The following is a 27,773-nucleotide window of genomic DNA, read 5'->3' on the forward strand; positions in this document are numbered from 1 at the left end:
AGCAAAAATCACTTTGCATCAAATTCAGGCGACATCCTAGACAGATTTTTAATAGAGACTAATAAGGCCTTTGCATGACACTACTGCATATTCCCCCTCTTTCCTCTTGCTAGAGCTGTTCTTTGAGGAATCTGCAGAATGCACCTGTTACAAATCAAGTACATAATCTCCTAGGGCACTCACATCAATAAGAACAAGACAAGAAATATACAGTAGGAAAAAAGGCCTTTAATTTTGTAATCTGGATATCTACTATTTTTTTTGTACCTAATGCTCAAGCAAATCAGAAGGAAACTTTAAAAATTTACCTAAGAGGAGTGAGAAACACCAGAAACAAGTCTGTCTTTCCACTTCTCAAATATCAGAATATTTGACATTGCCAGCTTGCATTTTCAGTCACAGGTAAAAAATGACAGGGAGAAGGCATCTTCTCAGGACTTACAACAGCAATAAAAAATATCAAGCTACACCAATTTGAGGAAAACCAATGCTGTCACTTAGATTTTTGTAAATTCTGATTAGGTGAGAAAAGTGGCCCTGACAAAGGCCTCTTCATGTGACTGCAATGCAGAAGCCCTTTCTCTGGAGCTGTAACTGCCCAGTCCAAGCTAAGCATCAAGTAAGCATGACTTAATTATTTTTTGCCTTACATTTACCCACAGTTAAGTTCATCTATCAATTTTTGCCCACTCAATACATCATACCTATTATTCAAAAAACACCACTGCTAAAGTTAAGAAGTCAACTAATTTTAAAGCATCACTTCAAATTAAATACGAATATCAGAAAACCAAGGAGAACTAACATACCCCAGCAAACAAAAATTGTATCTACTGTGCAGATGCCAAAAGCAGAACGGAAGAATGTATTGAGCTGCTAGTCCACACTTTCAGTACACAGCTTAGCTACTGCTGATTTCAGCACCAGACCGGATATATGTGCAGTATTTGGTTTGATACATTATTGTAGTAAAAGTCTCTCACTTTTGTTTAAATTAAAAGAAATAAAGAAGTAAATTAGTATTTTTAAAAGGTTTAAAGGGTTTAAACCTCATATTTTCATCTTGGCTTAAAATCTACAAACATAGGCAACAGCTCATCATCAGTTCCTTTATGATGATAAACACCAGTGAGAAGAACAGCAGTTGTGGGATAGAAGTGTGGCTGTTTGCTTTGCTTTTCAGTAAGTGTATTCAGTTCTACGTAAAAACTCATATGAGCAGTATTTGGGCTGCTGTTCTACTGAATCAGAATTACAGATCATCTAAAAGGAGAAGCATGCCCATGGTTATATTGTCACAGAATATGTCTGATGCACTGACAGACCTCTTCTGTGAGTGTATCAGGAATATATTTGATATCTTGTTTGGAATCTTTGTTGAAACTCTTTAACTAAGGGATCACACTCATAGGTTTTGAGTTTCTCCTCCCACAATTGTCTTAACTGCTTAAAATAAAATAGAAAACTGAGGTGAGGTTAATATCTGACAACATCAGAGGGGGTCAGTTTACCTGAAATACTAAAGCATATCTAGAAAAAAGGTATTTAAGGACAAGTTTTTTATATGGTCTCTTACTAAGCAATAAAAATAGTCACATGCTAAGTGTGCACAATGCCATAATTTACATGTTCATAAGACAAAAATGCTAGTATCTGTAAAAGGATCAGCGGTAGACTGTCCAATATGCCTTTGAGTAACACCCAACGAAGTACCACAAATTTCCTCTATGTAGGATCATGCTGCATGTTATATATATGCATTATAAACTTATAAGTTTACTGAGCTCTATGAGAACAGGTTTGTAAGAGACATGTTAACATTGGTATAGCTTAAGTGTTAAAATATTGAGATGACTAGGCCTTAGCCTGAGGGTTAACTAATTGAAGAGAGCATGAGAAACTACTGGAAATTACATGAGAAATTGCTGGACATAATAAATAATAGTGAAAAACTGACAAGAGTTCCAGATAGCACCCTGATGGATGGCTTTCACAGGTGTTCTAGGAGTTATGCAGTAAACAGCCAACCTCATAGCTATCTGAAGGAGAATATTTGGCACCTTTTGGAGAGAAGAATCTTGCCAAGGAAAACAGCACCTAGATAACCACATCAGTAACCCCATGTAAGAGCAAGATTACTTAGGTATCAACATCAAAATATGAACTTTGCATACAGATGTAGAAAAACTGGGACCAAGGTCAAAAAATGGTATTTAGGGACAAGTTTTTTATTTATGAGTAGACAAGGAAAGAGAAAGAGACCAAGGTGGATGTGAAGGGGGATAAGTTGCTTAGTCCAGGTAAGCAATCTGACGGTTAGTGTATTTGTCTGGTCAAGGCCTGTGTCTGATTATCACAGATTATGCTAGCTTCTTATTATATCATATATCTAACTGTGTGAAGTCAATGTCTTTTCTATGTGTGTGTTATTCATGAGCACACTTGAAGCTGAACTAGCTAGCAAGGAGGAGGAGATCTCCATTCGGAAAAACTCAAGGTCTGAGCTTATGACTGGAGGCAAAGGGTCTCAGCAAGGGCATCAGATGGACTTAGAAAGCCTCATGCTAATATCTGAAGGATATGTGACTGTTAATGAGTGAGCAAATGAACACATTCTGTTAGCAAACTTCAATCCAGCTGAACCAGCCAGCAAGTAGAAGGAGACCAACATCTGGAGAGACCCATGGTCTGAGTCAAAGAATGGGTAAGGGACCCAGGATGCAGCAGGGATAGTAGGTAGACTAAAGTCCATGCTAATATTCGAAGGATCTATGAATGCAGGTTTGTTTCTGAATAAAGTAAGTGCTGGGAAGGGCTGCATGTGTGTATGTTTTCACTAATACAATTCACTCCTGATAAAGTGGATGGGAGAAACAGGATCAGGCTGTCATCCTTCATGTTTGTGAATGCTGCTTTTCTTTAGGTGGGTGCCAGTAGAGGCACTGCTTTCTAATCAGTATTAGTCTGACTAGTCCCCCATGTGTGGTGTATCCACATGTATGTGTATTGAGAATATACATTCGGCGTTACTACTGGCCGGACCTACAAATGGGAACAGTAGCAGCATACTGTATCTATTGAACCAGAGCAGAAGGAAACCCCTGGATTTCTTAGACCACAAGATCCAGCTTCATGACAGAAAATATGCATGTGTGAAAGCTCCAGAACAAAAGATAAAAAAACAAGTATAGAAGAATGGCATGGGTTGACAGCATAGATTGGCAGGGTATAAAGATCCCAGCACATGCACATGAAGCTTCTCAGGGCATCCAGGTTAGAAAAAAAGGAACAACTTGAGACAAAAGCACAGTCTATACCAAGGAAAGAAGGCAAAACGCTGAGAGTAGACTGCATTACTGCCTAATGACTCACAGAGGTGAGTCAGGAAGGAAAGATGGAAAATCACATTCATTCTCAACTTCCAAAGGGTATTATTGTCACCAACCAAGAAGAACCCAGGACACATGATAAGGCATCAATAACTATGACCCCACAGCAAACCCTGGTCAGTCTCTGTGAACATATGCATCTTAGTGGGTACACAGTATTTGTAAAAAGTTTAAAATAAAAGAGATTATTCACCCCCACTGTTACCAAAGACAATATTACTCCTCTGATAGTTCCAGCTATTGATTACAAACAAAGCAACAATCTGTGTATTGAAATTAGATGTGTTATCCGGAGCAACAGAAAGAAGAAATTAGCTAAAACCTGTTTTTCCTGCAAAGGTACAAAAATCCAGAGCATTTTTAGGGGAGAGATTTCATGTCAGCCAGAAAAGTCAGATAGTGCTAATGTGTTCTCCATGCACCTCTGTGTTGATCACAGCTATTAAACAGACAAATTTATTCATTCAGTTCCCACAAACAAGTGACAAGAGTCTGACCAAAAAAAAAAGAAAATCACAAAACAAACCCCTCAGCACACATGGTTGTTAATAATCTCTAGTCAAAAACAGACAGCACAACTACCTCTATGCTGTTTCCAACTGACTAGCTGTCTGAAGGCTAAAACCACACTTGTAGACCTAGATTAAAAGCTGCTCTCAATATAAACCAATTGTCTTTAATGACCATGCATGTTTAGTTTTTTTCTTTCTTCAAAAGCCTCGTGACATTCTCAGAATAGCCAGGAGAGTGCTGAACAAATGAAGGAAATGTTCACCAACACATTTGCCTTTATTGCTCAATCTGCAAGAATCTGAAATTCAGAAGTGAAACTTCATCATGAAAATGCAGGGGAACTTCAACTATAAGCATAATTTTTCATTCTATTTAGATTCAGCATCACGATTTTCCCCTCTAAATAGCTACATATTAAAGGATGACCTATTATTTTTTAGTTCTTACATATTTTTATATATGTGTTCTATATATTTGTTTATATATACACATTATATATATGTTCTTATATATAAAACTAATACATATTGTTTACTATCTTTCATATGTTTGCTTTATATATATATTTGTTAGCTTACATTTTCACTGGTGTCAGTGCTTTGTGCTGCTTTAACATCTTAAACCTCTCTTCTCTCTGACCAGTTAATCCATATTTATAGCTTCTCCATATGTAATGTTTGCAAAGCACACAGAGAATTTACCAGATTTACTGGGAAACCTGTCTGTCCTCTGGAGTCAAACTGAGTAACTAGAAGCGAATTGCTTAATATTGTCTTAAAACTGCAATATAAGAATAGACATCTGCAAAAGAATTTCGGACAACAAAATCTGTTAACTGGAAGAGAAAAGCTAATTTCAGCTAGTTCTGAATTATAAATAATTTTACTGGTAGTCTTCATGACTAATAAAATTTTACATTACGGGAACTCCTGTGATTGTAGTCCTCAGTTCTGCACTGAAATAACTTGTTTATTTCAAAGGTTCAAATAGTAGGTAAGATAGTTGTAAAACTACACAAACAGTCCAAGAAAGAGAAGTACTAACTTTTTTAGAGTACATTCCATCTCATTTTTTTCATTATCTGCTTCTTGGAGCTGGGAAAATATTCTGACCAGGACCTCTTCAAAATGGGAAAGTAAATGAGGTTCGTCTTTTCTCAGCTGCAACCAAAGCTGCTTCACATCACTTTCGCTGAAAGAAAAAATCATAAAGGATTCATTAAGAGACAACATTTCTCAGGCTGTTATACATGTTCACAGCACCCTAGTGGATGGAGGCTTCAGGGCACCACGAGTCACAAGGCTTATTAAAAACAAGGGATACTTTAGCAGTGCCAGATTTGAAAAGGATGAGGTGGGTGGAAAAGTATGGAAATTGCATTTATTTAAAAAAAAGCATCATAAAATTTGGCCATGCATGACTGCAGAGAATCACAGGAACTACTTGTTTAGTGTGTGCCTTGCCAGACACTTCGTCTAAACAGGAATGGATAAGAAAGGAGACAGATGAGATACACTTACCAGCCTGTCACTTCTTTTCGAAGTAAAGAAGTTTCCACGATTCTAGTGAGGAGGGGGCAGAGAGAAAGCTAATCAAAAACACTTTCTCATGAGAAAAGAATGAGACTTCATCTCCTGAGTTACTTAGACAAGTTAACAAATTGCATTTGTACTGTCTTCTTTCCTTTTCAACCCATTTCAATTCCATGATGGGATTGCTACAACAATCAGAACATGACATCTTGAAAATTTTGATTTAAAGATTTACCAAAAGAATGTTTTGTTTCAAATCTGTTCAGCAGATATTTGAAAAAAGATGTTCTACTGCGAATGATAATGGCTTTTTTAATACTTTGCCAAAATTCTCCGGAACAACTTATTTTGTTTGTTCCTTCCTGACTCTTCCTCTTCCATGCATATTGTAAGCCTGGACCTAGCCAACAAAGAGTGCTACATTTAAAGGACAAAATGAGGATAAGAATAGAAAAAGTGGGTGATAAAAATCTCTTCATTATGAAAGTCTTTCAGGATGATTGACAATCTACTCTTTCCTTAACAGCCAGTCAGGTGAAGAGAAGCACTGATGAGCACTTTTATTTCATGGTAAGGATCACTGATGCATTTCTTAAACATCCCTACTGTCTGTCCAGATTCTCTCCCATTTTTGCCCCATGCTTTTTTTGGTTTAGAATACTCATTGTGATAGACCAACACATGCCAGACCAACACACAAGAAGCTCCCAGAGCAGTTTTTTCATTCTGTGTTTCAGAGTGAATAAACCTGGTCCTGGAAGAGATAGTGTTATCAGAGCAATCACAACATGCAAGTGTGCATGGCAGGAAGAAAAAGCAGAAAAAGGGGATAAAACATTCTTTCTTATGGTTAACTGGCACACTTTAAAACACAGCCCTTGTGAAAAAAAAGCAGTCATCATGCATCGTTTGGTTGAAAATCTGTAGCACCTGTGGATTGCATGCTAGTAATTATCTATATTCAAAATGCATGGTACATCAGTGGGTTAATGGTATAACTTTCATATGGCACAAATACACATTTCATATACCTGGAGTACAATAGCTTTACTCTTGGGTATTTTGGTTGAATGGCATTTTATCATCTCCGACAACCAAGAAAATTAATTTTTAAAGAATCACTGTGTAACTGAGCAGCCTTGGTTCTCGTCATTTATCTTGGATTCCATTAATAACAAACTCAGAGCTGAATTATAAAAGATCATACAGTCTATTACTATTGCTGTGAAAACTCACTCATCCAAAACCTTTTTAGCTCCAAGACGATCCATTAAATTTGAGAATTGGAATTCTTCATCCTCATCGTCACTCACGGTCTCTTCGCATTTAAGTGAGCAGGCTGTTTCACCTTCTGATTGCTGCATCACCTCATTATTCAAAGCAATCTGCCCCAAAAGAAACTGGCCTAGGAATTAGAAATTGCACATGTTAGCATTTTCAGAATTTACTGTAAGAAGCAATGTCACTGAAAAGTAACATACTAAAGATGAAATTTAACAGTAAATATAATTTTTGAGGGAAACACCTACACTTGTTTACAAGAAGGAGGAGTATAATGAAATAACAAAACGATGAGGCATGGCAAGAAGATCCCTGAGTGATATGCTTGACTTTATCCCCAGTTTAATGTCTAATCTTCGGTAAGTCAGTCACCTCAAAACTCACAAACATACTGAAAAAATTCAGATCTCCATAAACAAAAGACATAAATTGCATCAACAAGCACTTTATAAATGTTGTGGCCTTATTTCTTGATAAACTTAAATAGAAGTTAGGAATCTAAAATAATCACAGCATTGCTACTTATAAAACGTACCTCCTATTTTAACATTCCTTTTAGTGCATGACCAAAAGCATACCTCAAATTCCTGTGTACACTGGATATCGAAAGATATATTTTATTAACACTTATTTCCCCTTATTTGACTCACAGGCATTTTAATTCCTCTAAGTCTGACCCCCACAACTGTTTCTTCCATCTATTTGGGATATTTCTATTAATAATAGATAGACTGGATCAGGGAGACATGGTGAGACATCTTCCATGACTGGAGTGTTGCAATAGAAGAACACAGGCTCTTTAGGATGGACAAAAAGGAAAGAGAAGAGGGGGAGTTGACCTTTATGTGAGAGAGCAGCTGGAATGCATGGAGCTCTGTGTAGGGATAGAAGCTGAGCTGATGGAGAGCTGATGGGTTAGGATTAAAGAGAGGACAGGCAAAGGGGACAGTATAGTCAGTGTCTACTACAGGCCACCTGACCAAGTGGATGAGGCTGGCTTTCTACAGACAGACAGGAACAGCCTCATGTTCGCAGGCCATGGTCCTCATTGTGGACTTCAACCACTCTGATACCTGTTGAAAGGACAATGCAGCAAGACCTCCAGGAGGTTCCTGGAGTGCACTGATGATAACTTCCTCCTCCAAGTGATAGAGGAGCCAATGAGAAGATGTGCTTTACTATAAGAAGCAATGTCCACTCATACCCACTAAAAAGGAAGGTCTCATTGGGGATGTGAAACTCAAAGCAATGCCTTGGCTGCAATGACATTGTAATGGTGGAGTTCAGGATCCAGAGGACAGGGAGAAGGGTGAAAAGTAAGCTCATAACCCTGAACTTCAGGAGAGCAGACTTTGGTTTCTTCAAATATTTGCTTGGAAGAGTGCCTTGGGATAAGGCCCTAGAGAGCCTTGCCCAAGAAAGCTGGTTAATACGAAAGGATCATCTTGTCCAAGCTCCGGAAAGCTTCATCCCAATACATAAGAAGCCAGGTAAAAATGCCAGGAGGCCTGCAATGATGAACAAGGAGCTCCTGGCCAAACTCAAACACAAAAAGAAAGCATACACAGGGTGGAAGCAAGGAAGGATAACCTGGGAAGAATACAGAAACATTGTCTGGGCATGCAGGGATGAAGTTAGGAAAGCTAAAGACCAAATGGAATTGCATCTAGACAGGGTTGTTTAACACACACACACACAAAAAGGCTTCTGTAAGTACATCACAGACAAAAAAAAACCTAGGGTAAATGTGCCCCTCAACAAGATGAGGGACTTGGTTACACAGGACCTGGAAAAGACAGAAGTACAGAATGTCTTCTTTGCCTCAGTCTTTACTACCAAGACAGGTCTGCAGGAATCCCAGGTCCCAGAGAGCAGAGAGAAAGGTCACAGCAAGGTGTGGCAGCCCTGAAGTGCTCCCCCCATCCTTTCCAAAACAAAGGACTCGTTAATGGTGTACATTATGCCTTAAACATCTGGTTTTTGCAACTTCAGACAGGAAAAGATAGGTGGCTGTGGAGGCAGACAATCTATCTTTTCTCTTTCAAGGTCTCTGTGAAACAGAGGCATAAATTTTTAAGACAAAGACAATTAACAGTGTTGCTGTCAAGGCCTCTCCTAATTGGGATGACCAAGATGGGTCATGTAGCGGACAAACAACCGCTAGGAGAAATCATGAACCACCAGCTACCCCTAATGGACAAAATAACTCACTTCTGGTCAGCAGTGCAACTGCTCCTCTAATTTTTTGACTGCTGACTCATTTCTGGAACAATCTTCTTAATTAGCATGAAGAGCAAGCAGAGGGAGGAGACAAGCCACCCCTCTCCTATCTTGCATGCAAATGGACTGGGTTGTAAAACTTCCTCACTTGGGACACTTTGGAGTCTGTTTTGTGGTTTTGTGTGTGTGTATGTGCGTGTGTGTGCTGCACAGCATGAATGAAGTTTTGCACCCACCACCAAGACAGAGAACAAAGGAGTGGTGAGATCTTACCTTTTCTTCTGATATCTTAATCTATCTCTCTCCTTTTCCTTTCTCTCTGTTTTTCTAATTTTATTCTGGGCACGTAAGAGTAATATCTTGCAGGTATTGTAATTAAAGTCTTGCTAAGTTTTATGATATAGTTATCAACTTTTGCCAAGCCACTATTTGCTGTAATCCCACTGAGTGGTGGCTAGTAAATTTGTGATTTAATTGAACCTCTTGAGTGATTGTCGTCACTTCATGTTATCTCGTAGAGTACTCAAAAGTTAACCTTTGCCCTCACCCCAGCTGAGTTGGGACAGGAAACAAGGAAGATGTACACTTCGTGGAAGAGGATCAATCAGGTCAGGAAATACTTAAGTGAACTGGACACATATATCCGTGGGCCCTGACGGGATACAACCGGGAGCGCTGAGGGAGCTGGCAGATGTCACTGAGAGACCACTCTTGGTAATCTTAGATCAATCATGGTGACTGGAAGAAGTGCCAGAAGACTGGATGAAAGCAAACATCACCTCAGTCTTCAAGAAGGGCAAGAAAGAGGTCCCAGGGAACCACAGGCTAGTCAGCCTAACCTTGATCCCTGGGAAGGTCATGGAGCACCTAATCCTGGAAACCATTTCTAGACACATTAAGGATGAGAAAATCACCAGGAGTACTCAGCATGGATTCACCAAGGGGAGGTCATGCTTGACCAACTTGATAAACTTCTGTGATGAAGTGACTGGCCTGGTAGATGAGAGAAGTGGATATTGTCTACCTAGACTTCAGTAAGGCCTCCAACAAGATCCATATGGAGAAAATGTTGATGTATAGGTTGGATAAGCATTCAGTGAGGTGGATTGAAAAGTGGCTGAATGGCTGGGCCCAGAAGGTGGTGATCAGTGGTGTAAAGTCTAGTTGGGGGCCAGTGACTATCATGTACCCCAAGGATCAATACTGGGTCCAGTCCAGCGTAACACCTTCATTAATGACCTGGATGATGGGGCAGAGTGCACCCTCAGCAAGGTTGCAGACAACACCAAACTGGGAGGAGTGGCTGATACACCAGAGGGTTGTGCGGCCGTCCAGAGGGACCTCGACAGTCTGGAGAAATGGGCTGACAGGAATATCATTAAGTTCAACAAGGGCAAGTGTACCTGGACACAATCCCATGCATCGATACATGCTGGGGGCCACCTAGCTGGAAAGCAGCTTGGCAGAAAAGGACCTGGGTGTCCTGCCTGACACCAGATTGAACAGAACACAGGAATGTGCCCTTGCTGCAAAGAAGGCTAACAGTATCCTCTGCTGCATTAGACAGAGTATACGCAGCAGGTTGAGGAAACTGATCCTTCCCCTTTATTCAGCACTGGGGAGGCCACACCTGGAGTCTGTTTCCAACTCTGGGCTCCTCAGTACAAGAGAGACATGGACATACTAGAGAGAGTGTAACAAAGGGCCAGGAAGATGATTAAGGGACTAGAGCATCTCTCATGTGAGGGAAGTCTGAGAGGGCTGGGACTGTTTAGCCTAGAAAAGAGAAGGCTCAGGAATATAATCAATGTATATTTATTTATAAGTGAAGGGAGAGTGCAAGGAGGATGGAGCCAGGCTTTTTGCAGTGGTGCCTAGTGACAGGACAAGAGGCAATGGGCACAAACTGAAACACAGGAGGTTCCATCTGAATATCAGCAAACACTTTTCTACTGAGAGTAACCAAGCGCTGCCACGGGTTGCCCAGGGAGGTTGTGGAGTCAACCCCTTGGAGATATCCAAAAGCCATCTGGATGTAGCCCTGGGCAACTGGCTTGAGGTGGCCCTGCATGAGCAGGCGCTTTGGACCAGATGACCTCCAGAGGTCCCTTCTAACCACAACCATTCTATGGTTCTGTGATTCATATATTCCTGGCTATTGACATCACATCATAGTCATGAGAGACTTTCATGAAAGTCATGAGACTTTCTAAACAATTTTTCACTAGCCAACAACACATGATGTTAACTTGTATTTGCTCTAGTAAGTGTTGAGAACACTATAAAGAATTGATTATTAGAAATACCCATGGATTGATAAATGAGTTCATTCAATTTAAATTAAACATGAGGCTAAGCAAGAATAGATATTACTGAAGTCAACTGGTCTGAAGGGTTCAAGTAAATTAACAAACAGATGATGCTTGAAACTATCTTAGAATTGGAGATAAAAATGATATATTTAGATAAGAGAGCCAAAAATACTGAGACGTGCAAAGAATACTAAAATAAACAGCTACATCCATAAAAGAAAGGAAGAATTACAGTAGTTGTACAGTGAGGATGCAGAAGTGAAATGCCACATGAATAATCAATGCACTTGTGCTCAGTTGGAGAAGACCAGATACATTGCATCAAATTCTAAACATGCCAGCTATTTTATTTGAACATCTGTAAGCCAGAATTTTTAAATATAGGTAAAAGGAGTATTGTGATTTTCTGCAAAGGATCTCTGGCTGTACTTAAATTTTAGTACAGAAGTTATCATAGACCCAAGGAAACAGAAATACTGGTGTGGTTTTACAGTTTTATCTACTCTATCATGCATTTTTTCTTATAGCACCCAGCTATACATGTCAAGAGCAGAATAGGTTGCACATAGGTTACAGTAAATTTCAGATTTGCCACCATTTAGAAATATGAATGAGATTCTCCCATTCTAATTGGTGCAATACAAGTTTTATCCAGACACTACTCTGCTTTCTCCATTCTTTATTTTTCTAAAGTAGCTTTTATGTAGTACAGCTTCTGGTTCTACTAGGAATGCTACAATCATCACCTAACCAAATGTATGACTACCTAGCCTGGGATCCTTAGAAAATAACTGGCAATCCTGTGTAGCAGGTTAAAATATAGCATGCTCTACACTGTCTATGCTTATATTTTCATAGAACCATTTTGGTTGGAAAAGACTTTTAAGATCATCAAGTTTTACCGTTAACCTAACACAGTCACTAAACCGTGTCCCTAAGAACCTCATCTATACATTTTTTAAACACCTCCATGGATGGTGATTCCATCACTTCCCTGGGCAGCCTGTTCTAATGCCTGACAACCCTTTCCGTGAAGAAATTTTTCCTAGTATCCAATCTAAACTTCCCCTGGCACAACTTGAGGCTATTTCATCTCATCCTATCCCTTGCTATTTGGGATAAGAGACAAACACCCTCCATGCTACAACTTCCTTTCAGATAGTTGAAGACAGTGATAAGGTCTCCCTCTCAGCCTCCTTTTCTCCAGCCTAAACAGCCCCAGTTCCCTCAGCCGCTCCTCATCAGACTTGTTCTCCAGACCCTTCACCAGCTTCATCACCCTGCTCTGCACTCTCTCCAGCATGCCAGTGTCTTTCCTGTAGTGAAGGGCCCAAAACTGAACATGGTATTCAAGGTGGGGCCTCACCAGTGCCAAGTACTGTGGGACAATCACTTTGCTAGTCCTGCTGGTCACACGACTCAATACAAGCCAGGACGCTATTGGTCTTTTTGGCCAACTGGGCACACTGCTGGCTCATATTCAGCTGGCTGTCAATCAACACCACAAGATTCTTTCCCACCATGCAGCTTTCCAGCCACTCTTCCGTGAGCCTGTAGCGTTGCATGGGGGTGTTGTGACCCAAGTGCAGGACCCAGCCCTTGGTCATGTTGAACCTCATTCAGTTGGCCTCAGCCCAATGATCCAGCTGGTCCAAATCCCTCTGCAGAGCCTTCCTACCCTCCAGCAGATCAACACTCCCACCCAACTTGGAGTCATTGCAAACTTACTGACGGTGCACTCAATCCCCTCATCCAGCTCACTGATAAAGAGATTAAACAGAACTGGCCCCAATACTGAGCCCTGGGAAACACCACTTGTGACAAGCTGCCAAGTGTATTTGACTCCATTCACCACAACCTTGTGGGCCCAGCCATCCAGCCAGTTTTTTACTCAGCGAAGAGTACAGCCATCCAAGCCATGAGCAGCCAGCTTCTCCAGGAGAATGCTGTGGGACACGGTGTCAAAGGCCTTACTGAAGTCTAAGTAGACAACATCCACAGCCTTTTCCTCATCACCTTGTCATAGAAGGAGATCAGATTAGTCCAGCAGGACCTGCCTTTCAGAAACCCATGCTGACTGGATATGATTGCTTGGTTGTCTGTATGTGCCATGTGATGGCACTCAAGACGATCTGCTCCATAATCTTCCCTGGCACAAAGGTCAGGCTGATAGGTCTGTAATTCCCTCGATCCTTCTTCCAGCCCTTGTTGTAGATGGGCGTCACATTTGCCAACTTCCAGTCAACTGGGACCTCCCTAGTTAGATAGGACTGCTGATAAATGATGGAAAATGTCTTGGTGAGGACCTCCGCCAGCTTCCTCCGAACCCTTGGATGCATCCCAGCTGGCCCCATAGACTTGTGCACGTCTAAGTGGTGTAGCAAGTCACTAACCATTTCCTCTTGGATCACTGGGGCTTCATTTTGTTCCCTGTCCCTGTCTTCTGGCTCAGGGGGCTGGGTGCTTGGAGCACAACTGGTCTTACTATTAAAGACTGAGGCACGGAAGGCAGTAAGCACCTCAGCTTTTCCCCCGACCTCTGTCACTGTGTTTCCCGCCGCACCCACTAGAGGGTGGAGATTCTCCTTAGACCTCCTTTTGTTGTGAATGTGTTTACTGAAACTTTTTTTGCCTTTTACGGCAGCAGCCAGATTCAGCTCTAGTTGGGCTTTGGCCCTTCTAATTTTCTCCCTGCATAACTTCACAGCATCCTTGTAGTCCTCCTGAGTGGACTGCCTCCTTTTTTTCCTGAGTTCCAGCCAAAGCTCTGTTCAGCCAGGTCAGTCTTCTTCCCTGCTGGCTCGTCTTTCAGCATGTGGGGACAGCCTGCTCCTGCGCCTCTAAGATTTCCTTCCTGAAGAGCGACCAGCCTTCCTGGACTCCTTTGCCCTTCAGGACTGCCTCCCAATGGACTCTGTCAACCAGTTTCCTGAACAGTCCAAAGTCTTCCCTCCGGAAGTACAAGATAGCAGTTCTGCTGATGTTCCTCCAAGAATTGAAAACTCTATCATTTCATGATCACTACACCCAAGATGGCCTCCACCATCACATCACCCAGAAGTCCTCCTCTGTTCACAAATAACAGGTCCAGTGAGGCACTTTTCCCTTGTTGGCTCACTGACCAGCTGTATCAGGAATTTGTCTTCCACACACTCCAGGAGCCTCCTAAATTGTTTCCTCTCTGCCATATTGTATTTCCAGCAGACATCCGGTAAGTTGAAGTCCCTCAGGAGAACAAAGGCTAGCGATCATAAGACTTCTCCCAGCTGCTTATAGAATATTTCATCTGCCTCTTCATCCTGCCTGGGTGGTCTGTAACAGACTCCCAGCAGGATACCTTGCCTTGTTGGCCTTCCCCCTGATTCCTACCCATAAACACTCAAGCCTATCATCACCATTATTAAGCTCTAGACATTCAAAACACTCCCCAACATACAGGGCTATCCCATCTTCTCTCCTTCTTTGCCTATCCTTTCTGAAAAGCTTATAGCAATCCATTGCAGTTGTACAAGTTGCCCCTCCATGTTTCTGTGATGGCAACTATATCATAGTTTTTCTACTGCACAATGGCTTTCAGCTTCTCCTGCTTGTTGCCCGTGCTGTGTGCATTGGCGTAGATGCACTTCAGTTGGGCTATTGATCCCGTCACCTTTCTGGGGAGAGAAGCCCTAAATCCTACGTGACCATTCTCAGGTGCTTCCATGGTTTCTAACACATCAATAAGCCTTGTGTCTTTGCTGCCGCACAGCTCTCGATCCCCTACTTCCACTGAGCCCGCAGACCGAAGGACCTCGCTAGCACCCCATCCCCCAAATGTTGCCGTGCTGCCCCCCAGGTTTCTCTCTGCTGTGCCTGGTTTTCTCCCATTCCCCTCCCTTCCCTTTTGATGTGAATACTCGATCTAGCTCTAAAATGGGAGAGGTAGGACATGAGAGAATTAAAATTTCAAAATGATTGATGATTTGCTAATAAAAATGAAAGTGCCATTTGCTGGGCCTATACATAGTATTTAAATGGAAATTTATATTACAATTCACTCATAGAAGAGATTCCATTTTCCAGACAAAATGCTTAAAATTGATGCTTATAGTCAGTAGAGCTAACATTTAAGTACAAAATTGATTCTGTGTAAACGACCAAACAGTCTCACTAACATTGTCATCTCATCAGAAACCTCACAGCTGGGGAGAAAACAACCCTTTCACAAACACAGGGAACATGACAGTAAGAGTGCTGTTGCAAAGCAGGGAGCTACAAAGAACTTGCGATCTCCCATCATGCAGTAATAATAATTGCCTCATCCTGTTTTGTTTTGAAATAAAGTAACATAATTTGAAGAACTAATTTGTTGTAGAAAGCATTCCCACAGCTGTAAGGACAGTTGTATTAACACATTTTCAACATCGTTAGACATTAGTCCTAGAGATAACCTTAATTCTCTCTTAGGTCTTATGACCTGATATGATATAAACCATATTTTTCCCCAAGGGAAATCTTACAAAATTTGTTCACAGATCTACAACACACCTTAAAACAGGTGTAATTCAGATAGTTACATCATATGTCTCATATTGTGCTATGGCTTGTCATCTTACATAGCAAAGAAAGACCCTGGAGCCCTTTGTCTATAGACATACTTTCACCACATCTTCAGCTGTTACATATATCTGCTGCATTGTCGAGGTTTGATTGCGGGGTGACAATAAAACCGTGGCAGATGTATTGTTAACCCCCTCTCCCCCACTTTCCCCCTTCAGCCTCTCCCTCTCCCCACTTCCCACTAAGGACAGGAGATTGGGAGGGAAAGAAGGACAGAGAGAAGAGAGCTGGAAAAATTAAAAATGTTTTACTAATGCTATCAATAAAAATAGAGAAAATAATACAAAATATACAAAACCAATCTTGAAAGTCCCGGCAGCTGCTCCGGCAGATGTAGGGCCAGCACCCGAAGTCCTGGACTGGACTCTGCAGCCAATCGGAACTGGATTCAGCCTGTCACTAGGCCTCAGTTCGCACAGACGACTTGCAAGGTTCTCTCCCAATGTCGGCCATAAGGAAAAGGGATGAGATCCTTGTCATCCCCCACTTTTATATGAAGTATCACATGAATGGGATGGAACACTTTACTTGGTCAGTTTTTTGGTCACCTGTTTCAGTTCACTGCTCTCACGAGATGCGCATCCATCCTTATCAATGACCTCGCATTCCCTTGCTATGTCTACCAAAACATGTATCTAACTTTCAGGAAAACTGTAGTTATTTAGAAGGCTTTAGCTGACAGGGAAATTCACTAAAAAAGAAACTTGTTTTTTAACAAAACCAGGACATACACCTAGGGAACAGTCTGGCTCCCCGTGCACATCCTTAAGTGTACTGTTAAGATAAAATGCTTCTTTATTGATGTGGAAAGTACAGAACATTAATAATGGTCTATACAGGAGACATGCTTTCCAAACTCACTGAATCCTGTGGTGAACTCCTTTGGGGTAAGTGAGCCATTGCCATCAGCATCCAATGTAACAAAAACCTTCTCAAGCTCTTCCAGGCTAAGAGGTAACTGAGGATGCAGTCTCTGAAATGACAAGACATGCAGTAAATTTACCCATTACTACAGGAAGTACTAGTAGAGAGGAAGACTAAATTCTGCAAAACATCCACAATAGAGAAGGATACGTCCTTTTTTTTTCCTAGAGTGAAAATTCAAATACATCATAGAGTACAACAACATCAGCTGAGGGAGATACACTTTTATGACTTCATTATTTGCTTTTATGAATCCTTCACAACTGAACAATGAGAACAATCTCTTGTGACGCAGATTCCAATCACGCAGGGAAGAGGTAGATTTTGAGGTGGAGTCTCAGCATGCTGGTGAAATGCCTTGATTTTCTTGGTGAAATGCCTTGATTATCATGCAGCTGGACAAACCTGCCAACCAAACTGTATGGCTAGTTCCTTTTATGTCATGCAGTCAAGCAAGAGGCTCTCTAAACAAGAACATCATAGCAGGTATACTGTTCTAATTAAAGCTGCTTTAAAATGTATAAATAAATAAATAAAACAAAGCTAAGAAAGCTGCATGCTCCAAGGAGCAAACATGCTCTTCCTGTAGTGAGTTAAATGCAGTTCATGACTGTCTACTTCTGAAATGCAGTATGTAGACCAAAAGGACAAAACTTCATGAAACCAGCACCACAAAATCACTTATTTTTTCCTGAGAATCTAAAGACAGGCGTAAAAGAAAAAAAAATCCTTAAATCTGGCCCCAATGGTTTTATTGTGATTCTTTTAACAGTATAGACAGAACCTCCCAGAAACAGGAAAGAAGTGGAGTCGCAAACTACAATAGCAAGGATTTCCACTGGGAGACAGCACTAGGAAGACTGAAACCTTACCTCAGCTTGGGAAGCAATATAAATATACACTGCTTTATTAGTTTATATTTTAATCCCTTCCCTGAACTCCTATTGTATATACAACATATTAAAATTGCAAGCAAATAGGTTGACGAAATTAATCAGAACAAAAGTGCTAATCTCTTCCACCATGGGGAAGGGATCTAGGGCCAAAGGAAGTCTCTTCCAGAACCCATGAACAATAGAAACCAACACTCAATATACCAGGCATGTAGTTAAGGTAAGAATTGGATAAGGGCATTAACCAGGACTTCCCTGACTGCAGTGAAGGTTTTAAGATATACGTTATAAACCTGTACGAGTTGAAGAGAAGAGCATTTACAAGGAATTTCAAGGTGATCTTCAGAAGGGAAAGGAACAGAGTTTCTAAAGCACAAAACTATCTGGAATAGTCCCCAAGGGCTTTCTGAGCAGGATTAATTGTGCGTTGCTGCCTGCTTCCAAAGAAACTAAGAAAAATTGATGTACATTCAGTATGAGTTATGTCATCAGTGATACACCTGACTTCTTATCAGTTTCTCATTTAAACACACCCATCTTCTCAAAGCTTTTGATTTTAAATGGAAACTTCTTAAAATAGCTTCTCTTGTAAAATTCTTACAGCCTACACTTAGAAAGCAGAAACTGTGCTCCTACTGCCAGATCTTTGGGACCTGCTGAAGGAGTGTTTCTTGAGAACTGGCTGTCCCCTTCTGACCATGTCGTAAACATAGACTCACCTGCTATTCCTATACAACTGTTTGTGGGTCTCGCTACAAAACTACCTGATAAATATAGCTTCACCAACTACAGCTGGAATGCCATACTGCAGGGTTCATATTCTGAAGCGAACTATAGTAATTTTGCAGTAGAAAACACCAAAGATACTTGCATTTTCTTGAAAAAAATATGAAAATAGGAGATTTTGAAGAATGTACCAAAATTTTGCTCCATTAAATTCCCCGACGATAATTTACTGACTTTGATGAACTGGGGCCACACTTACCATTGTTACTGAGATTAAGTCAATGTTTTCCCAACCTCTTGCTTTTATTCTTAAAAAAAATTGTTTGTTTGTGGATTTTTTGGTGCTGTTTTTTTTGTTTGGTTGGTTTTTTGCTTAGGAAAACTAAACGTTATCGTTGGTCTCATAAGTGTATTTCTGTTTACTTGCTCATTTGGGGCTTACTGTAAAAAAACAGATCCTTTGATATGAGGCTCCTAAAATAATAAAACAATCAGAAAACACATATCCAAAGATACCACTAGAGCTTAAAGAGAAATTATCTGCATTGTCACTCAGTGTGCTCTGTGCTTACTTATCTGAAAATAACATGCTTTTACTCTGCTAAATAAAAAGACAGAGGTCAGATAGCAAAGAGCAAGATCTGAACTCAATTCTGCTATGTGCATTAAACCAAAACATTTTACAATACTAATTCTCATTATTCATTATAAACTCAAGGCCCAAAGTGCAAAGCTGTAATTTCAAGTTTCAGGTAGAATTTGCTTTCTTGCAATTTTAGAAAATCTTTTTTGTTTGAAAATTGAGAATACTTGATATTTTGAAAATGAATGAAAAATTCAGAACGACCAGTATTAACAATCTCAAAATATACAGTATGACATAATCAGGAAGGAGTAAATCTTTGATATAATTACTATATTTTATACACACCAGAAAACTTTGCTTGCAAGATCTGTTCCACTGAAGGTAATTGGATTTTAGATATTCAGCATTTTTAGATACTCAGCACTCTGTAGAAAATCATGCCCCATATCACATGATTAAGATTTAAAAGCTTAATGTTAGCATTCTGTATTTTAAGCAATGCTTCATTAATGGTAAGTAGTACTGAACTAACAAACAACAGGATTCAAAAGTCAACACTTCATACCTTTTAAGGAAAAAACTGATTTACTTTATTGATTTATGTCTTTGCTATAGGGAGTGAACATCATGGAAAGTGCAATCAAAATCAACTATACGGATTTCAAACTCATGTTTGCAATACAGGGATTCTAGTTAACTAGTCATTCTAATCAAGTATAACGAATAACTGTAGCAATATATGTCTAATGTACAGTTGTTCAGCATAAAACATCATTATTTTCTATATCAATAAAATAACAGGTACCAAATCCATTAGAAAACATGATGGGTTACTGTCAACTGGTGTCCAAGTAAATCTGTATTAATCCACTACTGAATTAAAAGGAAGAGGGAGCATTGAGAAAGCTATAGCCGGCTTCAAAGAATCAGGGTTTCTGAATTGCTGGAATTAATGTAAAAGACTTTCATTTATAATTTTTATTCACTGTCAATAAATTAATGTAAAGTCAAATGGAGGAAATGGGTCTCACCCCAGTTTTTTGTCAATGGGACTGAATTTATTTCAGCTGAATTACTCTTGATTTACTGAAGTGTTGAGTGGAATTAGGATAATCCAGTATCTTCATAATGTCTGTATTTGTAACACTATCTTTAATTGGATCAGCAGAAAATAAAAGCAAATATAAAGAAACATCTTCTCAGGTGTTTTGAGCACCCTTATTTATGTATCTAAATGCACCAGACACTTACATACATATTGAAGTTGTAAGATATGGTAAACAAATACTCATGGTGAAATATAAATATTAAAAAAAATTTTATATACACATACATACATATACATATATAGGTCTTCCACTGGATGAAAATATATGCCATTCAGTTTTCCGAAAGACAGAATTATAAACCATTAAATTCTCTATGGGTCTGTATTTACCCAAATTACCACTTACAACATATTTGCTTGTTTGCATTCAGTTACTTCCATGCAATAATGCATACTGATAAACTTGTAGCACAGCAAGCATCTGTACTCCTACGTTTTTTGAACTTTGCAGAATTAGCACAGGTCATCACAAAACACAGCAACACGCAACTGCACAGAAAGCTCTTAAAAGCTAGTAATCTGAGCAATTTAATATGAGGTTTTTGCTTTTCCAACACAGGTAGTTTCTCTAGCATTTTCCTATACGCAGACACATCTTTGTTTCTGACTATGTGGAAGGTTTCTACATTTTATATTTGTGGCTTCCATTGGTATTATTTTGTGCTGAATTTATTCTGCTATCACTCCCAAATTCTATTTCTTCCAAAAGTACCAAAGTAGACATGGATTAACACAATGAAATAATGCTTTGCTTGTCAAGCATGAGTACTTTCTTGTTTTCTGCCACATACTGGTTCAAATCATTATTTCTGCAGTATGCACTCAATCCCATTTTCAAAAGATTTTGTTATATAGTTGCTGGTTTTCATCAACATTTTCAGCAAATCTGATTTCAGACCCTCAAGATTATTGTGAACACCAAATAATGCTAAAATACTATTCCTCTGTACTTCCTACATATATATGTGATCCAGCTGAGAGTTCACCATTACCTGGCAGGTGAAACCAAAATGAAAGACTTTATTTACACAATTTTGCTGAAAAAACAGAAGGATAAAATTGGTGGACTGAATACATTAATGACACTGTGGCAAACCACAAAGTAATTAATTTTCTGGAGCTTAAACTTTCTCAACAAGAATGGAATTAAATTCCTGGGCCATTTTTTTAAACTTCACTTACTTTGATTTTCCACTTTTTTGTTGCTTTGTCTGAGGAAACAAATGCAAGCATTATGTAAGACTTCAAAGAGATTATTTTAAATCCTACATATCTCTTTAAAGTTATCAGGTGGGTGTTACAATTTTTTACTCTAAATTAATAATTCTCAACTCATTAAGGGCATTAGGAACCTCTCTCATTGTGCATTTCACATAGGCAATTTTGTTTTACCTGCATGTCTCGACGAGTGATGAAGCCTTTGCCTTCCAGATCACAAATCTGAAAGAACTCATGTGCTTTTCCCAACAGAGTTAGTCCTGGGTCTTGTTCTCCAGTCTTGCTCCTCTCTGTATCTCCTGGTACTGCAGGACTGGCACGGTCTCCTTGTATTCTGTCCATTGTCAAAATCTCAGCACAGGAATACTTTGGGATACTGCTGTCCCATTTACTCACAAATTCTGATCTGAAACCTGTGCATGGAAGGTAAGGAAAAGAGCAAATCAGGCCCTCTTAATGATGCTTTCCACAATCTCTTAGCCATCATCTCTTTAATTAGTCGCTAAAGCTTAGAAGAAGAAAAAGCTTTTTGAAAATGCCTGCCCTTGACGGGCTGCACTAAAGATATTGCAAATGGGAAAACGAATGAGGATGGGAGAGTCTGAGTGAAGGAGAAGACAAAACTAGCTCTGAAAAATAATCTCAAAGCAAGATCAGCCAGTTTAACAAGAAATATAGACAATCAATTAACGTGAACAAGAAAACACAAGAAATACGGGTAAATGAAAAAATAATTTAAAGTCACTACAAGTATTCAACTGATATCCTTTTGACTCTGATCACTGTAATATCACGTATCACGATTTGCATCCAGTGCTTTGCTATACAGTTCATACGATAGCTATAGAATGGAAGGTGATTGATGACTGATGGAATGTGATGGATCAGAGTTTTTAAATCAATTAAGTATAATTAAGAGAAAAATATCAGATTATGGAACTCTGAATAATTTCCCTAGATTCATCCTTATTACTTAAGGCTTCGACTTCCACTTGTGAAGGAGAACTAATTGCTAGTGAACTTGGTGGGAAGACTTCATAATTAATCACATTCTAAAGAGACTGTGAAAATTTGTATTATACCCCCTGCATGAAAATATTTGTATGTATTTATGTTTGGCTATAGTTTTATCTTAAAGTTATTCTAGAAGGTCAGATGTAAATAGTTTTCCCTTTCCCAACTTGTACAATTATACAACACACAGAATCAAAACAAAAGGAGAAGGCTTTCCCAAAAGCCTATGGGCTCAAAGGTGCTGTTGACTAATCATGGGTTGTCACGCCTTATCTAATGTTTGTAAGACACCCTGTATGATCTTAACTCATTATCATCATATGGGTAAAACAAATAGAGAAACAGTCTATTTCACTGAGGCACTGTGTACTTGTGACAGGCTAAGAACATGTCTACAGCTACTAGTGCTCAGATGACATGCAACAACTTTACTTTGTATCTGCATCTTGCATTCATTTTTCTTAATAGGTCTACCTAAAGTAGCCACAAATTTGTCTGATAATTTTAAGAGAGAAGTATTTTGAGAGGCATTTGACTATTGCAAAGGAGCATAGCCTAATTCTGATACAGTGTGACTGGCACAATCTGGAACAATTCCAACAGAGGCCAGTGAGAATTATTGAACCTGAAATGTACATTGTCTTCAGAGTACAGGCCTTAGCATTGCATGAATGTAAAGGTAGAATACAAGGAAATGAACTGTAACTTGTGTACTCAGCTTCTTAAGGAGAAAAGGCTTTGATCACACAGTCAGAGTAATTCAGTCAGAGTCTGCCTTATTCTATGCTTAAGTTCAACATGGCAGTGCTATATACGTCTTAAAACACAGCATCTTCCAAGAACTCCTTAGATGCACAGTTTGTCACACTTGCAGCTTGCTGTGGCTTTCCATGACAAAGTGATTTCTCCAATAGCTATGGGCCAGGCGGTTGGACTTACCATGTTGCATGTAAGTAAAAAAGCAAAGAATGGCTATACCAAATACCATCCTGCTTTAGGAAACTCCTCAGAATGGGTCATACTTCAATTTTAACATACAGCAATCAGGAGTGATTTATAAACTCTGAGACCAGCTGTGTGAACCAAGCTGTTGTCCCTCTGCCTGCACACACCACTCAGGCCCTGGATGCTGCTCATTGCTGCAGCAGCTGAGCCCTCCACCGGGGCTCAGCACACTCCGCACCCCAAAAAGGCACAGAAGCCTGACAGAGCACATGTGCCAGCAGCCAAGCAGGCCATAGAACATTAAACAAGGCTAGTAAATACTGTCCCAGAGAACACAGCTCAGAGGCAACAAGGGCCATTTGGCTACTACAGCTACATGAACAGCTGTACTCTTTCTCTTGTTTGACCAACCATCAGTACCTGGGAATATACACAAAGGAAAAAACACTACTTAACTTTCCATCATTTATCAGCAGTCCTGGCTAACTAGGGAGGTGCCAGTTGACTGGAAGTTGGCAAATGTGACGCCCATCTACAACAAGGGCCAGAAGGAGGATCCGGGGAGCTACAGGCCTGTCCGTCTAACCTCAGTGACAGGGAAGATTATGGAGTAGATCATCCTGAGTGCCATCACACAGCACATACAAGACAACCAAGCAACCAGGCCCAGTCAGCGTGGGTTTATGAAAGGCAGGTCCTGCTTGACCAGCCTGATCTCCTTCTATGACAAGGTGACCCACTTAGTGGATGAGCAAAAGGCTGTGGATGTTGTCTACTTAGACTTCAGTAAGGCCTTTGACACCGTGTCCCACAGCATTCTCCTGGAGAAGCTGGCTGCTCATGGCTTGGATGGCTGTACTCTTCGCTGAGTAAAAAACTGGCTGGATGGCTGGGCCCACAAAGTTGTGGTGAATGGAGTCAAATACACTTGGCAGCTTGTCACGAGTGGTGTTTCCCAGGGCTCAGTATTGGGGCCAGTTCTGTTTAATCTCTTTATCAGTGAGCTGGATGAGGGGATTGAGTGCACCGTCAGTAAGTTTGCAATGACTCCAAGTTGGGTGGGAGTGTTGATCTGCTGGAGGGTAGGAAGGCTCTGCAGAGGGATTTGGACCAGCTGGATCACTGGGCTGAGGCCAACTGAATGAGGTTCAACATGACCAAGGGCTGGGTCCTGCACTTGGGTCACAACACCCCCATGCAACGCTACAGGCTCACGGAAGAGTGGCTGGAAAGCTGCATGGTGGGAAAGAATCTTGTGGTGTTGATTGACAGCCAGCTGAATATGAGCCAGCAGTGTGCCCAGTTGGCCAAAAAGACCAATAGCGTCCTGGCTTGTATTGAGTCGTGTGACCAGCAGGACTAGCAAAGTGATTGTCCCACAGTACTTGGCACTGGTGAGGCCCCACCTTGAATACCATGTTCAGTTTTGGGCCCTTCACTACAGGAAAGACACTGGCATGCTGGAGAGAGTGCAGAGCAGGGTGATGAAGCTGGTGAAGGGTCTGGAGAACAAGTCTGATGAGGAGCGGCTGAGGGAACTGGGGCTGTTTAGGCTGGAGAAAAGGAGGCTGAGAGGGAGACCTTATCGCTGTCTACAACTACCTGAAAGGAAGCTGTAGCATGGAGGGTGTTTGTCTCTTCTCTCAAGTAGCAAGGTATAGGATGAGACAAAATGGCCTCAGGTTGTGCCAGGAGAGGTTTAGATTGGATATTAGGAAAAATTTCTTCATGGAAAGGGTTGTCAGGCATTAGAACAGGCTGCCCAGGGAAGTCGACCATCCCTGGAGGTGTTTAAAAGACGATCTTAGAAGTCTTTTCCAACCAAAATGATTCTATGATTCTACAACTACCTGGTTTCTTAATCCCTTTCCTGATGTTTCCAATATTAGACAGTCTCAAAAATAGTATATGTGCTAGATGAATCTTTGCTCTGACTCTATATAGCTACCCACAAGTGGATCAGATAGAAAGGCCATTGCAAACCACATTCAGACTACAGTCTTGGGTGAGATTCTCCTTTCATACTGCTTTTACACACTTAAACTTCACCTACTTCAATACAGCTCATTCTGTCTTGACACCAGTGTATGAGGTAATCAAAATGAGGCCATCAGTTTTAACTTTCCAGTGACACTAACTTAAAAACGGGTTTAAAAATAACAAAAACCAGTGGGACGAGTGCAGCCTAAAGACGGTCTTGAAAAGATCTGTCTCAAACTCCAAGTGTATTGGATCTAATATATTTTTTTTTCTTTTTCAGATCTCAACAATTTCTCAAAAGGCCACAACCGCAGGAACACTCCAAGTGATCATGATCATGCTGCTAGTCCATGTTGTTTCTGCAGAGTTCATTAGACTTCATTAAGAAAAATAAAAGAGAAAAAAGGTGCAAGTAATAGACAGTCAATTACACGTGAAAGAACAGAAATATGAATACAGATTTTAAATGGTGGAACAAAAAAGCACTATATAGATTTTGATAAAGCTGTTTACATTTACCAAACAGTACAGATACAATTCAGAAAACATGACCATGCTTTCCAAATACTTCCATACCACAAAATGAAATTATATGCCTCACAGGAGCCTCACCTTCTTACAAGTTGCCCCACCTTTCATACAGATCATAAAAATTTGCTGCACAGCAAGCGTCTTGAATATAGCAGAAAATTAAATTAGAGCATACAATAAAAATCTTAATCCTTACGGCATCTTCCAAAAATGGTACAGTTCATTTTAATTCCTAGAATTTCCCAATACTTTGAAAACTGTGTTAATAACATGAAAGATTAAAACTGTAATTTGCCCCACCTTACTGGATCAGCAATGTAATTAGATTCCAATGCCAGTTTTAATTAACATCTTAATTCAATTCACTCATTCATCTCCTTTAGAAATCAAATGGCTAACAAATTCAAAAGACTATTCTAAAAGACCTTTTATTTCCATTCTTTTAACTACAATACAAATAAACACTTCACTATGCAAAACAAATTGTATCATGAGCTGATGCAAACAAGCATAGCTCCAAATAATAGTAAGCAAGGATGTGGGCTTTATGAGGTTTTTACAGATCATTAATCACGAGGTATTTTTGGACTGGTCTGCAAAGGGCAGGTCACTATTTCAAATTATGTTTTCATCATAATTTTCCAATCAGGTGTACTGTAAATCACCAGACTCTAGAGGTACAGAGAACTGTTGATCCACAGATTTTGTAAGTCATAAGAGGTGTGACAAACCCCATTCTCCCTAATTGTGATAGTTAAAAAACTTACAGAGCTATTTTACCTGCTCATGTCTCTGAGTTTCTAGGTTTGAGTAAAACATTTTTTTAGCATCTGTCTATAGGTACCAACTTTATGCAGCACACTTCAAAACACGAATAATCTACAGAAAAATGTAGTAAGCTTACTTAATACTGAGATCACCAGGAACTTATACAAAACACTCTTGTAAGAGACAACATTAATGTTTTACAAACACTGGAAAATAAAAATTAAACTGCATACTTTTGCTACAAGAGATATATTTTCCTACAACCAAATTATCATTGTTAAAATAACCTACAGCTGTAGTATGCGTGACACATGAGCAGGGATTTCTTCAGAACTAACTTTGTGTCAGAGTTAGTTATCTTTTAGCATTATTCTGAAAAGCTTCTAAAGCTGCTAAAATACACCACCACAATTATTTTAAATTGGCAAAAGCCTGCTGAAATAAGTAATTCTCTCCCCTATTACTGTGCCCTACCCTTGGACAAGTGTTCATCCAGGCAGACAGTGAACCCTGTTGTAGAATCCTTTCAAATTCATCTGGAAAGTTATAATTTATTTAGCTCAATTAAGGCAAGTGACCCGCCCAGCAAAAATCAAGAATCAAAAGAAGCAGGCCCTATAGAGAATGAAAGAGGAGTAGGACTGCTAAGACCAAAGAGAGCATGATAACCATCCTGAAGTACACAGAAGTTTGCTAGATACAGGATTGGAGAAAAATATTCCCCATACACGTAGTGCAATACACAAGAAGTAACGCTCTTGTGTTGTGACATGGCAGACATGCTAGATGTAAAAAAACATCCAATGATAAAGCAAGTAGAGCACTCAACCACTGACTGCAAAGGTAGTGCAACTTCCATCATGGAAGAACAGACCAAACACAAATCTGCAAATATAGACGATCATTCCTCAAGAAAAATCTATGTGTCAGTGGACCTCAATGTTCCTTCTAGACATTTTTTAGAGATTTTATGACAGTTCAAGGTAAAAATTCAGGTCTCATACTTAAAACAATCAGAGATACAAAGTTGTGCACTCCCAAAAAAACCAAAATCCATATTTTTTTCCTCTGCTATGACTAAGACAATTACCCTTCAAGCTCTCATGGAAACCTTATAAAGCCTGACCTAAAAATATTAAGACTTGGACTTAACTAGATGAAAAATGGGACTTCCATTCCTCCAATTTTGACTTCTTAAGTAAAAACATGCAGGGCTCATGATTTTGCTTCAGAA

The 27,773-nt window shown here is 39.9% G+C and overlaps 1 protein-coding gene across 2 annotated transcripts in view; it reads right to left on the reverse strand.

The window, feature by feature from the left end:
* Positions 1–27,773, reverse strand: part of CRACR2A (calcium release activated channel regulator 2A) — a 70,272-nt gene that overhangs the window by 34,883 nt on the left and 7,616 nt on the right. Inside the window, exons 2-6 of one of the 2 annotated variants that reach the window (XM_065654994.1) lie at positions 21,476–21,714; positions 16,708–16,819; positions 6,671–6,839; positions 5,423–5,464; positions 4,947–5,093 (exon numbers count right to left, since the gene is read on the reverse strand). In XM_065654994.1, coding sequence (XP_065511066.1) covers positions 4,947–5,093; positions 5,423–5,464; positions 6,671–6,839; positions 16,708–16,819; positions 21,476–21,643 — 638 coding nt within the window. In that variant the 5' untranslated portion in view covers positions 21,644–21,714. The remainder of the gene's footprint in view (positions 1–4,946; positions 5,094–5,422; positions 5,465–6,670; positions 6,840–16,707; positions 16,820–21,475; positions 21,715–27,773) is intronic. The other variant, XM_065655004.1, reaches the window with a different exon arrangement.

This window comes from Caloenas nicobarica, chromosome 1 (assembly GCF_036013445.1).
Source record: "Caloenas nicobarica isolate bCalNic1 chromosome 1, bCalNic1.hap1, whole genome shotgun sequence".
Classification (NCBI taxonomy): Eukaryota; Metazoa; Chordata; class Aves; order Columbiformes; family Columbidae; genus Caloenas; species Caloenas nicobarica.